Source organism: Lycium ferocissimum, chromosome 9 (assembly GCF_029784015.1).
Source record: "Lycium ferocissimum isolate CSIRO_LF1 chromosome 9, AGI_CSIRO_Lferr_CH_V1, whole genome shotgun sequence".
NCBI lineage: Eukaryota > Viridiplantae > Streptophyta > Magnoliopsida > Solanales > Solanaceae > Lycium > Lycium ferocissimum.
The window spans coordinates 38,110,966-38,127,178 of NC_081350.1; the positions used below are offsets into that span (position 1 = coordinate 38,110,966).

General features: G+C 33.2%; 1 protein-coding gene across 1 annotated transcript; it reads left to right on the forward strand.

The window, feature by feature from the left end:
• The first annotated feature begins 7,658 nt into the window (after positions 1-7,658).
• LOC132030617 (probable inactive receptor kinase At4g23740) lies at positions 7,659-12,436 on the forward strand. The gene is made up of 2 exons (XM_059420321.1): positions 7,659-9,519; positions 11,573-12,436. The coding sequence occupies exons 1-2, from the start codon at positions 8,256-8,258 to the stop codon at positions 12,241-12,243; spliced, it is 1,935 nt and encodes a 644-aa protein (XP_059276304.1). The 5' UTR covers positions 7,659-8,255; the 3' UTR covers positions 12,244-12,436.
• Positions 12,437-16,213: the final 3,777 nt, after the last annotated feature.

Consider the following 16,213-nt stretch of genomic DNA (forward strand, 5'->3'; position numbering starts at 1 on the left):
GCTTCTAACAAGTTATAACTATAAGTTGAAGATTTACAATTCGTAGCTGCATTTGGCTGTATTTCAGTTGTATCTCGTGTTTTTGAAATACAATGAAATACAAATAAATACATGTAGGCGTTGAATTAAAAAAAGGCTATATTTATGGCAATAAAAATCTTTTCAAATTATATGGTAATTTGGATTAATGGTTCCATGATTCACGCAAACCTCATGAGGTTTCATTATAGCTAACATCTCTCTATCAAAATCATCCATTCAAAAGTTTTTTTGTTGGTTTTGTATATCTATTGTATTTCGCGTTTTTGAAATACACAAAAATACAAAATTTGGCAAAGTAAAAATAGGCCGTATTTATGAAACATATTCTCTTCTTTCATTTTAAATGAAATCAAATTAAATCAACCATATATCACGCAAACGGCTCAAGTTCCATAACAAATTTCACGTTTCTCTCTCCAAATTACTCCATTCTAAACTTTTAGAAATACTTCCAAATACAGAAAAATATACACTGGAATACAATGAAATATGGTTGATTGCTTAAGAAATATAAAATTGTAGCATGCGTATATACAATGGAATACAATGAAATGTATCAGAAACTATTTCGTAAATTAGAAATACATTGAAATATAGCGAAATATACTGAAACAGTACACTGAAATATACTGAATCAGTACATTGAAATACAACGAAATATACAGAAATATACTGAAACACCACAACCACAAACCCTGCCGAACCACCACAACAACTGGAAAAATCCTCCTCCTTCCTCCGCCGCCTTTCTTCCGATCCACCATCCTGCTTTTCGAGATTTGAGAAAAAGTCAACATAGTTCTACACAGAAAATCGTTTGTAACATAGTTTGAAATCGGATTTATAGCAACATTAACCGAGGAATTGTTGTTGCCTCTAGAACTAAATCGAGAATTGATGCCGAAATCGGTTTTCGTTTTTCCAAAAATTTCACCTTTAGGGAAGACCTTTAAGAAATATTTGAATACACATTTCTTTGATATCAAACAATCAGATCCGGGGCATTAAACTCCAATTATAGATCCAGAAACTTCTAGAAGCTTCGCAAAGCAATGGAAGAAAAGTTGATACAAATGATGGGGAATCGGCTATGACGCGGCTGGAGGCTCTACCAACCGCCGTCTTCCATTCTGGTGGTTCAACGGAAATAACTCCACTGGTGGTCTTTTTGTTAATGGACTCTGTTCACACAAAGAAAAATATAAAAGATGATGAATGATAACTGCTCCCTCTTTTTCAGATCTGAGTGTATTCTCAGATTTGGCGTCGTTCCACCACCATCGCTGCCACCTCATCATCATCAATAACGGAGAGTAACGATAGTGGTATCGACGGCTTTAGCAAACAGGGGAAGGAGAGAGGAGAAGGGTCGAAGGAGAAAAGAGGCCGCAGATAGAGAAAGAGAGGGAGAGAGGAGGCGGCAATGGGGGAAGGGAGAGAGAGAGAGAATTTTTTTTAGGTCTGGAGAAGATGATAAATTTTAAATGTGTAGTGAGAGAGAATAGAGAGGTACATGTATTTCAAAAATTACTTTGACTAGTTATGAAATGTAATTTTAGAAAAATAAAGCTACGAAAATTAAATAAAAAATAAGGTAGTTATTATTCATAAATAAGTCTTAGAGGTAGTTATGGCAAGTAAATTTTGTGACCTTGTGGACCTAGCCTCCGTACCACTAGCCTACAACAATTAGCTCTTTTTGTACGCTTCAATTGCTTCCTGTGTACGATGCTACTCCCTCGGTCCCGTTTATTTATCACATATTGACTTGACACGCTTATTAAAGAGTAAAAAATAAGATGAAAATTTTATCATATTACTCCTAATTATTGCTAATTATCTAATGATTGAAATCAATTAAAACTTACAAAAAAAAATGTGCAACCAACTAATTAAGTCGTGGGTTCCAACAATTCACATATTTCCCATAAAAAGTTAGTTTTGAAGCCAAAATTTTCATATCGGAAAAGGGTCAGAAATGCCCTTAAACTATACGAAATGAACAAAAATATCCTTAGTTCATAGTTTGGTTCAAAAATGTCCTTAAACTATACGAAATTGAACAAAAATGCCCCTATTGTTACTTTATTGGGACAAAAATGTCATTTTCCTAATAAACATATTGTTTCTTTTCTTTTTAGACACATTGTTTTTATAAAAATATTATTTAAAAAAAAAAAATTCTTATTTCTTTTCTTTTAAAATCCCTTTACCTAATAAAAAAGTGAGAGGTAATTTTTTTTTTTGGCTTCTTAATCTCATTTTATCAATTAAAATAAAATTACTGATGTATTTTTTTAACTAATAATATATATCATATATATAAGATCTAGTAACCCATCATTAATTTTCATTTTAGATAACGATAACATTCTTTTTCCTAATAAAATATTTTATTTTTATTTTTTAATCTTTTCCTAATGGAATTAGGATAAGCATTTGCCGATGTCTTGGTTTTAAAGTTAAAATGAAAAAGGGTCAACAATAACTCCATCGACAATATCTTAAAGATTTTTTTGTGATTTGAAGCAATGTAATAAATTTTCTTGTTTTATGGCATTATGATTATCGTATCTTAACTTTAAAACCAAGGATTATATCAGCATATGCTTATCCTAATTCAATTCGGAAAATATTAAGAAACAAAAATATTTTCTATTTCATTAGGAATTTTTTTTAAGTTTAACTTTTACATATTGACTATGTAACAAAGTTTCTATATTATAAGGTTATTTATACGATAATTACAACAAATCAACTATAAATAATGGAACTATTAATATGAGAAATAAGACATGAGTGAAAAAAAATACATATTTCCTTGAAAAACAAGAGAAAAACATCATAAATTGGTGTCTAATAAATTTCCATTATTCCATGTGTTCACCCATTAATGATTTTTTTCGTGTTGAGTAGTTCCAATAAGATGTAAAACGCTTCCTAATAAAAGTGATTCCGTACCAAAGATCAAACTCAAGGCTTCTGATTAAAAAATAATACTAGCATTTATCACTCCATCACAATCCCGGTAGCCGGTAGGTCATTAAGATGAGTTCCCACAAGTGAATTGAAGTAACAAAAAATTAGAAAAATGTTCTTGATTAAAACAGGGTAAACTCACTTAATTGAAAATGACACAGTTAGTTGTGTAATTGTACTACTAACTGTTGGAAATCTTATGGAAAATACTTCATCACGAACACTTGTAGGGACTTCTCTTTCTAAGCTTGAGGAAAGTACTTGATCACGAACAATCGTAGAGAATTCTTCGTAGCTTGAGGCATGCCAATGGCACTGTCCTTAAGGATATTTCACCCGGTATTGGTGTATCCCCAGGATTCAACAAGCTCTTCTAGTACAAAACTAGGAGCCAGAATCTAACAAAGATTTATCTCAAAATAAAACCAAAGACACAAAAATATGGGAGGAAGAACTTTTCTTGATGTATCTCTTTTCTACATCCTTCAACAAAGGAAGCAAAAGAAATTATATAAGCAAACCAAGCGGCGTAGGGCAACGTTCAAATTTAAGGAATATTAAAAATACGAACGTTTGAAGACTTAAAACGATCAAAAATAAAAGCCATTGAAGTCCTATTCAATATGATCATATGCCTTTGTCAAAATACTAACATATGACAACAAGAAACATTTCTCATAATAAAAGCTAAGCTATTAAGGCTAATAAAATAGTAATAAATCTTTGTACTAAAATTCATTGACCAATTGACCGACCTCATTATTTTGAGATACCAAAAAATAATATTTTTCTAACAATCCCCCATATATCTCAAAATAATAATAAAATTAAAATAAAAGTTTTCTTTGGGTTTTCACATATGAATATAATGCATCGAATCAAAGTGTCGCGTAGACTATAACCGTACCTAGACAAAATAAGATTATACTTTACGAGAATAATCGGTGAAGTTTAGAACTTCTATGAACCAAGAATTCTTTGTAAGCCCACGGTCTTATTCTATCACATTATACTTGCACAATCTTTGTCGTTATCGCGGTTTTGCGCTAAGAGGCTACGCGCGTGTCATATTCATGGAGTGCTCTAGAAATCCGTCACAATTTCGTAGAGCCACCACTCCACACTCATATGGTCCACCCATCAGTGTATTCTCGTTAAGAAGAATACACCACCTATAAAGGATATGAATGGATTAAGAGTTTATAGCTCAACCTTTTTGTACCTTGCGTATTTGCACTATATTACACACCATAGGAAGAGACGTAATTTAATAGTGCACTTTGATCAACTAATGACTTGTTATTACCCATACGAACCTAATTCAATGGGATCTCCAATCACATAGGGTTGGGTTACACATCATTGTTAATCTTCTCAAACGACAAAAGTCTCATTCCCTCGATATTTTCTTTAGTCTTGAATATGGCCAAATTCACCTCGTACTTCACACAATTATAAAAACTATCACATCTCACAACAAATAAGCTATTAAAAAATTATTTTCTCACACAACTAATGTTGTTTGGCAACCCACAATATATACATGTTGGTTTTATCCCAACCAATACTCACCAAGAAGCATGTTAACATACATCACTAGCCAACTTCAAAACCATAAACTCATATTTCATTGTGATCTACCAGCTTATTTTCATATTGATTATTACATCCCCACAAGAGGTAAACATATACTCACTAGTGGATTTTGAGATCCTCGCATCATTGTATCCTCTAGTACATCAAATATTAATTCACTATAACAACATCCATCAGTGGTTCTTTTCAAAATCATGTACCGAGAAAAGAAATAACACCATAATTTTATTTTTTTTTTTTCAAAAACATTTTGAATAACAAGACCAGGTCAAATATTATCACTTTTAAAATTCTCTCAAAATAACTCTAGTAAGATATCATGACCCCCATAATTTCAAAAATTTCAAAGTAAGGACTTTCATGCCTCATAACATCGTAACCCCCACATTTTCAAAGTATTTAAAATAGGGGAACAATACTTTCATAACCTCACAAGTAGTATTACTAATTCTCATAAAACATTTCATCTTATAAATAACAAGCTAATAATATAACTCACCCAAATAGCTATACTCACAATATGTCATCATCAATAAATATTTTTAATAAAAACAATATGAGAAAAATAAGTATCGATATTAAAAGTATTTTTTTAAAAAATAGTAAGCACATATAAATCATAATTCCAATACTTATTGTCCACAATTTGGAAACAACCTCATCATCTTCAAATAGAGAATTCACTCCAATGATAACACCAACATTTTTCAAAAGTAGTTTTAAGAAGGTTTTTATTTTTTATTTTTTTATTTTTATTGTAAGAACTTGAGTAGTTCTTGAATCACCAACATAAGTAAATCATTTTTCTTCTTCTTCAACTTGAGTGTAGAACTCAAAATTAACTTTACTTGCACAAATATGATTAGTAGTATCAAAGTCATCTAACACCCAATATCTTACATTAGCCACAAAAGATTCGCTAGAGAAATGACCACAATAAATATATCATCCGCTTAACCAAAATTATTTTTAATTAGCGGGATTATCATTCTCCAAATCCTCTCTACATTGATGAACATGATGACATAGTTTGTCACACACAAATTAATAATTATTCCCATCAAAACCTTCTTTATTAGTGTTGCAGAATCTGATCAATACCGTATCATTTGACACATGAAGTTGACTTTGTCCAAAGATCATTCTCATAAAAAAAAATATTAGGACCAAAGTAAAATTTCCGACAAAATATCTCACATTTATAGAAAAAGAAATTTGTCATAATTCAACATTTCTTCATCCAAATCATCACAAGATAATTTTAAAGCCTAAATTAAATTTATCAAATCTCTTCAATGTGCAAAGAACACAACTTATACAAACACATATCTCAAAGATAGGTCTACAAATTCTTGCACCATAATTAATCTATAAAGATAAACATCAGTTTCAAGCCAACTTTTCATAAAATTATCACAACATATAGATGCATATTATTATACATATCTTTGCACTCATCTTACCACCTCAAATATAGACTATCCACAAATATTCAATTGGCTTGGACATTATTTAAGAGCTACCTAAAATAATATAGCAACAACACAAATTCATCACAAAGCCAAAACCAATTCATTGTATTCAACATTTTGTTGACCAAAATGACTAAGACAAAATAAAAAAACATGATTAATTTCAGAGTCTACATTATCCAATATAAAAATGTTCACCACAAAATCTCAAACTTGTAGAACATCATGATAAACCCACTTATAATTTTTTCACTAGAAATCTGGCCCACAACTCAATATTAAATCTTAGAGAAGATAATCACTAAAACTATTATCCAAGCACAACTTAAAAGTCTCAAATAAAAGTATAAATTAATCATATCAAAATCATTACTACTTTACTTTTAGATCATATATTTTCCATTATACTATAATTCGAAACATACCTTAACTTAGACAGTTGTACTAAGTTATTTTCACTTAATTTTCCATAAGAACATAACATGAAATATCCTTAAGATTGTTGGAAATCTTACGAAAATCTTCATCACGAACACTTGTGAGGACTTCTCTTCTAAGCTCGAGGAAAGATTTCGATCACGAACAATCGTAGAGAATTCTTCGTAGCTTGAGGCATGCCAATGGCATTGTCCTTAAGATATTTCACCTTGTATTGGTGTATCTCAGATTCAACAAGCTCTTCTAAGACAAAACTGGTGGAAATGCGAATCTAACAAAGATTTATCTCAAAATAAAACCCAACACACAAAAAATGGGAGGAAGAACTTTTCTTGATGTATCTCTTTTCTACATCCTTCAACAGTGAAGCAAAAGAAATTATATAAGCAAACCAAACGGGCAGAGGGCAACGTTCAAATTTAAGGAATATTAAAAATCTGAACGTTTGAAGACTTAAAACGTATCAAAAATAAAAGCCATTGAAGTCCTATTCAATATGATCATATGCCTTTGTCAAAATACTAACATATGACAACAGTAAACATTTCTCATAATAAAAGCTAAGCTATTAAGGCTAATAAAATAGTAATAAATCTTTGTACTAAAATTCATTGACCAATTGACCGACCTCATTATTTTGAGATAACAAAAAATAATATTTTTCTAACACTAACCGAGTGTACTTACACTCCCATTCACGAGCCTTCTTAATTTGTGTAAATGCAGTCCAAAAATGTTTCTCTTTCCCACCAATTAATTCATCATAACACAGCTCATTTCTCCATAAACAAGAACACAAGTGAAAATTTCAAGAAAAAGTAACAAAATTTTATTATTTGTTTCTGTCTATTATTCCTGAGAGAAAGTATCTTGGTTTTGGCATTTGAAATGGAAAGTTAAACCTTAAAAGCACAAAGAACAAAAAGAAAAGCTTCTTCTACAGAAGATTCTGGCTCACAGCTTGCTTTCATTTAAAATTACACCCTTTTGACCCTAAAAAAAACTTATTTCAAACCTTGTCACCTCCGTTTTTTAATCTCATTTTTCAGAACCCCACTTACTTTTTTCAGACACCATTCTTGGGAATTTGACTCTTTTTTTTTCTCACTTTGTTTCACACTATATATACATATGCATCCTCATATTGTCTGTCAGAGTGCAGTATTTTCTGTTTTTCACTTTAAGCTTGTGCTAAGCTGCTGGTCCTTCATTTCTTTTGTATCCCCAAAAGCTTAAGTTTTTGAATTAAAGATTTGAGCTTTAGATTTCCTTAAGGGTGTTTGCAGAGTCTTTGAAATAATTGAAAAAGTTTTGAACTTTAGATTCTTGATGCACCTTTCTTCTTCCAATGTGACTGCCAAAGCTAAGTTCTTGAAGGGTTTTAAATTAAAGTTTTGAGCTTTAGATTTCCTTTTTCTTATGTGACTATAATAGATAAGCATTTGTGGGTTGAGGGTGTTGCACATTCTTGAAATATAGTTAAAAAAGCGCAGCACTTTAGATTCTTGATGCCCCTCTCTTCTTCTTTGTATATATCCAAAAGCTTAAATTTTTGTGAGGTTTTGAATTAAAGTTTTGAGCTTTAAGTTAGCTAAGCTTTTGTGAGTTGAGGGTGTTTCAGATTCTTTGAAATAGTTTGAATAATAGATTCTTGATGCTCTTTTCTTCTTCATATGTAACTACAAAAGCTAAGTTTTTGAGGGGTTGGGGGCATTCAGAGTCTTTACAATGGTTAAAGATTTGAGCTTTAGGTTCTTGAAAATGGAGGGTTGGTGGATTTTTTATCTGAGTTTCTTAGTGAGTATGTTTCTGTTTTCAGAAGGCACTGTTCTTGATAATGATAAGCAAGCATTGTTGGATTTTGTTAGCCAGTTTCCACATTTGCACCCTTTAAACTGGGATACAAATTCTTCAGTTTGCAAGAACTGGACTGGAGTGGGTTGTAATGAAGATGGTTCTAGAGTAATAGCACTTAGGTTACCTGGGGTTGGGTTTAATGGTCCAATTCCTAATAATACACTTAGCCGTTTAACTGCATTGCAGATCTTGAGCCTTAGATCTAATGGTATCAATGGTACTTTCCCTATGGATTTTAGTAACCTCAAAAACTTATCTTATCTTTACCTTCATTACAACAATTTATCAGGTCCTTTGCCTTTTGATTTCTCTGTTTGGAAAAACTTGACTAGTTTGAACTTGTCAAACAATAGATTCAATGGCACTATACCTAGTTCGATATCGGGTTTAAGTCATCTTACTTCCTTGAATCTTGCTAACAACTCACTTTCTGGTAACATTCCTGATTTGAACTTGCCCAACTTGCAGCTACTGAATTTGTCAAACAATAACCTTATAGGTGCTGTGCCAAAATCACTTCAAAGATTCCCAAAAAATGTGTTCATTGGTAATGATGTGTCTTTACTCGACTACCCCGTTTCGAATTCCTCTATTGTTGCCCTGCCTCAGCAACCAAATCCGAAATCCGATGGTAAATTGAGTGAGAGGGCTTTGCTTGGGATTATAGTAGCTAGTAGTGTAATTGGGGTTCTTGGATTTGGTTTCTTGATGGTTGTTTGTTGTTTTAGAAGAAAAAAAGAAGATGGTTTATTTCCTGGAAAGATGGAGAAGGGAGATATGTCTCCCGAAAAGGCGATTTCGAGGAGTCAAGATGCTAATAATAGATTGGTTTTCTTTGAGGGTTGTAACTATGCATTTGATTTAGAAGATTTGCTTAGAGCTTCCGCCGAGGTATTGGGGAAAGGCACGTTTGGTATGGCTTATAAAGCGATATTAGAAGATGCTACCACAGTGGTTGTGAAAAGGTTGAAGGATGTAGGTGCCGGGAAAAAGGAGTTTGAGCAGCAAATGGAGGTTGTGGGAAGTATAAAACACGAAAATGTAGTTGAGCTTCGAGCATATTACTATTCGAAAGATGAAAAGCTTACTGTCTCTGACTATTTCAGTGAGGGTAGTGTTGCTGCAATGCTCCATGGTATGATCACTTTATGCACTCTCTGAATTTCATAAGTTTTAACTTTTCAACTCTGTCATTGCTTTATGGACTTTGTTGGCAGATTCATACTGTTCTGTTGTTTGCTTTGAATTGGTAGATTAGTTAGTATTTCTGGGTAAGGATAATAGCATTTTCGGTCCCTTCGTTTATGGGTAAATTATGATTTTGATCCTTGTGATATATGGCGCTGCACATTTATGCTTCAATTTGTTAAAATGTGTGTTTTTGGTCCATTCATGCAGGAAATATGCTGCATTTAGATTTTGTTTTTAAGAAGTATATTACCCTCAAATATGGAGCAACAATACAAATTTAACATAACCCATAGGTAATTAAATGGTGAAACAGTTAATACTTCAGAAAATTTATGATTATTCACAAGCAAACGGATCAAAAGTGCACATTTCAAGTAATTGAAGGTTAAATTGAAAATTTTCTTACCCATAGGTAAGAACTCACTTACAATCAGACATGTTAGTTTAGTGAGTTGAAGAACATATAGCAACTAAAAACATCATAGAATCTAATAATCTAAAAGCCAACTAATATAATTTGTTGTGTTATGGGTAGGGCCAAGTGGGAATCCACTGAGGTATATTGTATGTTCCATATATTCTCTTTCCAGCTTAATAGTTAGTTGTACCAAAAAAAGTGGATGATCTTAACATGTGGTATAAGCATCTCTGTGGGGCAGTGACTCCATTTTTTATTTTTTATTTTTTATTTTTTCTAAGATGAGCAATATCCTATGTCTATTTTAAAATCCACAAAATATTTACTATACAAATCTTTGTCACTAGAGTCATTCAGTCATTATACTATTGATTGAATTATTTCATAGCATGCCATAATCTTTTCTGATTTCTAATCCCTTTTTATGGCAAGTCAAAACCTTTCATGATTTTGTCGAGGTCCCAGCTTCCTTTTCCCCAATTCTTTGTCCACCAGGCAAATGCACAGGATGTCAAAGTGCATGAACGGCTAAGCTTTTTGGATAATTTTGTTGTAGTTGGTTGACATCTTTCATTACCATTTTTACTAGTGGGACCTGATTTAATTAAGTAGGAAGTCTAGAATAAGGAATCCTAAGCAATTGTCAACCTTATTATGCTTAGAATCTTTTGAGAACATTACAACAAAATTCTTTATGGTTATGTTGCTTATTTACTCCCCTAATTTTGGTGTTAGAGCTAGGAGTTCTGTTGTCCTTATCCACCCAAATGGAGTGACATGGCAACTTGTAAAAAGTCAATTAGTTATCTCTTTACTGTATTTCGCTTATGTTAACCTAATGTTTAATCCAAGTGTAACTTCGGCCAAAAAAGAAAAAAGAAAATAATCTGTGTGAACAGTAGAGATGATAAGTTCTGCAATGGATGTTTTAACTTTTAAGTGCTTCACGTTTTGCTTATTCTAAGTTGAAGGATCGACCAGGAGCTTGAAGGCATTCTGATTACTCTAATATTTGGCATGTTATAGAATGATAACTACAAATTAAACAAATGCGAGAGATACAAAGGAATGAACTCCCGATCCTTTGCTTTCGTTAAAAAGGAATAGTTATCCTGTGGTATTATAGTCTAATGGAGCATGATAGTTCAGCCTATTTCTTCTAGTCTTGAATCAAAAGAGATAAAAGTGCTTTTAATCCAGTTGTTTCCTTCTTAGTTCTCATGAACCTTGTTCTTGCATGTATTTTTCCCTTGACCTTGTACAAACATGGTATGTTAGACATCTCCTCGGAGAAGCGGAGCTTAATTTGGAAAACATGGGTTCGGGATTCACGGCCCTTTTTACGTTACTGGGTTCTAAGTTAATAATTTGTACTTATTCAATGGATTTCTTCGGGGAAATAAAAGGTTTGGACCAAAGTTATTGAGTTCGCCTTGTTACTCTATTTTTTAGTTACCTCCCTTTTGTTAGGGCATTGGCATCGTTGTCATTTCTGCTATTGATCTCTATGTTGCCTGTTATCAAATATTTCTTTTGCTACTCGGCCATTGACTATAACCTATTGATATACAACTTGTAGGTAAACGAGGAGATAACAGGGTCCCTTTAGATTGGGAAACTCGACTTAGAATCTCCATTGGTGCAGCGAGAGGTCTTGCTAGGATACACACGGAGAATGGTGGCAAGCTAGTTCACGGAAACATCAAATCCTCAAACATCTTTCTGAACTCTAAACAATTCGGTTGTGTATCTGATGTTGGTCTGTCAACAATAATGAGCTCGTTAGCTCATCCAGTTGCTCGTGCTGCTGGTTTTCGTGCCCCAGAAATAACAGACACCCGGAAAGCCACTCAACCATCTGACGTGTTCAGCTTTGGTGTGTTGTTATTGGAGCTTTTGACAGGCAAATCCCCCGTCCATACAACAAATGGAGATGAGATTATACATTTGGTCCGGTGGGTCCATTCAGTGGTCCGAGAAGAGTGGACTGCTGAAGTATTCGACTTGGAACTATTGAGGTACCCGAATATAGAGGAAGAAATGGTGGAAATGTTACAGATAGCTATGTCTTGTGTAGTAAGGATGCCAGATCAACGACCAAAAATGTGCGAGGTCGTTAAAATGATCGAGAATGTTCGTGTTCGTCCTACTGGCATAGAGAATCAGCTTTCATCTGAAGGAAAAACAGAAAATTCAACACCAAGAGCAGCAGCCACACCTGTGCCTGAGACACAATCTGATTCTCAATGAGTTGCTAAAAATCATTGTCTTGCTAGCCATTTTTATCACAGTTTACCATCTTAATTCATGTTGAAAATGCTTACTTCACTCTCTCAGTGAACAATTTGAATATTTGTGTAACCTGATCCCACTTTTTTTTTTTTTTTTTTTAAGGTACTCTTAAACTTGTATTCTGATTATAAAATTTAAGTTCTCTTTCTCATTCTCAAAGTACCATCTCTTCCATGTTCTTGACCCGGTGATCACAATAACATGGTAGACGTGCGATGAATTCAAGATTTAAAATCAGTGAGCTATAAGTAGGTATAAAAGAATAAACACACTCAATCTGATATTGCAGGGCAAATGTAGAAGGTAGCTTATGAGTTCATCTGCATTTAGTAGCTTTGGTTAGGATTTTATAAATATATTGAAAAATTCATTAAAGAAGTATAAATAATTGATTTTGAACCTAGTAAAACAAATGGGTTGTGTTAGAATTCTGAATTCGAACTTATAATAATCACATCTTGAATTTGTCTATGTTGATTGACCATAGAAAAATATTTTGAAGATTTGATACTTATCAGCTATTTTCAATTGGTTAAGCCAGATGAACTCCGTGATAGTTCCAATTATACGTAAACAAACAACTAAAGCACATCATATCATCACAAGCTCAACTAATTCAAATTCAACCCCGTTTCGCTGCTCCAACTAATTTAGATTTGCGGCGCGTAAGACATATTAAGAAATGAAAAGTTCCCTACTATAATTTTTTCGTTCTTAAGCTCAAACTTGAGACTTTTACGGATAGAAAAAAATCTTATTTATCGCACCATAATCTTTCGTAATAAATCTCCTCTCTATTCAACTTTTCTTATATTTTATTTCTATAACATTTGTCCATTAGTTGGTCTCTTTCTTGCTTGCACGTCGGTCGCTCTGTCACCAGTCTGTATTCATGATGACAGTTGCCAGTAGGTCACTCGGCTTGCAGGTCTATGTCTGTAGTTCACTCCGACCTTCAGTCGGTTGTTTTGCCGGTCAGCTTCGAAGCGAACTTTAAAGAAATGTTATATAAGTAAAGTCCAGCTTCAGATCCGACGTCTAACTCCCTCATGCATGATTTGAACCACTAGCATCTACTTTTGAATCATCCGCCTCTACTCTTTGTTGTGAAGCTTATTTCGTACCAGCAAACAAAATAAGTTGTTGTAGAATTCCGAATTTGAACTTGTAATATTCAAATCTTAAACCTATCTCAGTTTGATTGATCAATAGTACTGAGATAAGAAGCCGCAGGATACTAAGCTTACTAATTAGTTATTCATAAAATCAATTTCTAGCTCCCAAGGTACGAGTAAAGTTTGTGTACACTTTTCTCTTTCTGGACCCCACTTATGAGGTTATATTAGGTATGTTGTTTTTGTTTTAAGACTTGATAATTATGAAATATTTTTAATTATTTAAGCCAGATGAGCTCTCGGATATTACACTGGGTATGTTATTGTTGTGCTCCATGGTAGTTCCAGTTATACATAAATAAATAACTAAAGCACATCATATTACAAGCTCATTTTACAACTCATTATCTTTACCATAAATAATTGATCCTTTTTATTTTATTTTGCCATATCTATCTGTCAGTTTGTGTGTATACTAAATGGTCAAGAAAAATAGACAAATAGTTCTCTCTAGGTAGATACCTGCTACTTAGTTTAATTTGGAAGAAAATTTGTTAACTTTTCACGTAAATTTCATGTATTCGATGTTTATACCAAATTAATAAATGCAAGATATCTTGTAGATACACGCCTATGCCTTAATTATGGTCAATTAATGTGTATTTTCAATTTAACTTTTACAACTATGGTTAAATAGTTTGATTTGATACAAATAATTTTTTACCGGGTACGCACTGTTGCACATAGCCTTTTAATGTTTGAGTTAATAATAGTTCAATATAGGAATCTTAAAATGTGGACATGGATTAGTACCATATACAGAAAAACTCCATCATAAGCAAATTCGTGAGTTGCAAAAACATTTTGTTCACCTGACAAGCGTAGGCAAATTTTGATTAATGAGACCTTCGTGCAACTATACCTTCCCTCTCTTATTTCACCACAATATTGTCTCCATTTTATTTTGGCATAATACATAAACAAACCCTCAAACTTGGTCACAAATAGCAAGTATGCCCTCCAATTTTGGGTGTGCATAAGTAGGCACTTCAACTTATATAAAGTTGAACACGTAAACACAAATGCTGATGTGTTTACGTGGCACATAAATTTTGGAGGTGCCATGTCCGTGCCATGTCAATATTTGTGTTTACGTGTCACGTAAACACAAATGCTGATGTGGCACTGACGTGGCACATAAATTTTGGAGGTGCCACGTCAGTGCCATGTCAACATTTGTGTTTACGTGTCCAACTTTATACAAGTTAAGGTGCCTACTTGTGCACACCCAAAATTGAAGGGCATACTTGCCAGCTGAGGCCAAGTTTGAGGGTATGTTTATTTATTATGCCTTTTATTTTTTGTTTCTATCCGGTATTTGATATTTATTTTCCGGCTCTAGCTATATCAAATCCGATTTCATTTTGCGGCTCCAACTAATTCAGATTTGCGGCGCATAAGACATATTAAGAAATGAAGCGTTCCCTACTTTAATGTTTTCATTCTTAAGCTCAAATTTGAGACTTTTAATTATTGGTAGAAAAAATATTATTTATCGTACCATAATCTTTTGTAATAAACGTTGTCTCTATTCAATTTTTCTTATATTTTATTTCTATAACATTTGTCCATTAGTTGGTCTCTTTCTTGCTTGCACGTCGATCACTCTGTCGCCAGCCTGTAATCGTAATGACGGTTGCCAGTAGGTCACGCAACTTACAGTTCTTTGTCTGTAGTTCACTCCGACCCTCAGTCGGTTGTCTTGTCGATCAGCTTCGAAGCGAACTTTAAAGAAATGTCAAAGTCCAGCTTCAAATCCAACTTCTAACACCCTCATGACCACTAGCATCTACTTTCAATCATACGCTTCTACGCTTTGTTGTTATAAGGTACTCTTAGAATTGTACTCTGATTATAAAATTTAAATTCTCTTTCTCATTCTCAAAGGACCATATTTTCCATGTTCTTGACCCGGTAATCACAAGAACATGGTGGATGTGCAACGAATTCAAGATTTAGAGTTGGTGAGTTCCGAGTAGGTGTGCATTCTTTTTATACGTGTTTATATAAGAATAAACGCACTCAATATGATATTGCAGGGCAAACGTAGAAGGTGGCTGATGGGCTCATACGCATTCAATAGCTTTGGTTTGGACATTGTAAATATGTTAAAAATTCCATTATAAACAAATATAAAGAATAGATTCGTACCAGTAAATCAAATGGGTTGTTGTAGAATTCCGAATCTGAACTTGTAATATTTAGATCTTAAATCTGTCTCAGTTCGATTGACCACTAGTAGTGAGATAAGAAGTCGCAGGATACTAAGCTCACTAATTGGTTATTCATAAAATCAATTTCTAGCTCCCAAGATAAGGGTAAAGTCTGCGAACATTTTTTTGCTTCATAGACCCCACTTGCGAGATTACACTAGATATGCCATTTTTGTTTTAAGACTTGATACTTATCAATTATTTTTAATTATTTAAGTCAGATGAGCTCTCCGGTATTAGGCTGGGTATGTTGTTGTTGTGCTCCATGGTAGTTCCAATTATACCTAATCAAACAACTAAAGCACATCATATTACAAGCTCACTGTACAACTCATTATTTTTACCAAAAATAATTGATTTCTTTTATTTTGCCATATCTGTCTGTGAGTCTGTGTGTGTATTAAATGGTCAAGAAAAAATAGACAAATAGTTCTCTCTAGGTAGATACCAGCTAGATTAGTTTAATTTGGAAGAATATTTGGTAACTTTTCACGTAAATTTTATGTATTCGATGTTTATACCAAATTAATAAATGCAAGA

Bases quoted from the DNA above. Each gene is read 5' to 3' on its own strand.
- LOC132030617 (XM_059420321.1), top strand. From the start codon at position 8,256: ATGGTTAAAGATTTGAGCTTTAGGTTCTTGAAAATGGAGGGTTGGTGG. The intron at 9,520-11,572 runs GTATGATCACTT...TACAACTTGTAG, and splicing joins TGTTGCTGCAATGCTCCATG to GTAAACGAGGAGATAACAGG.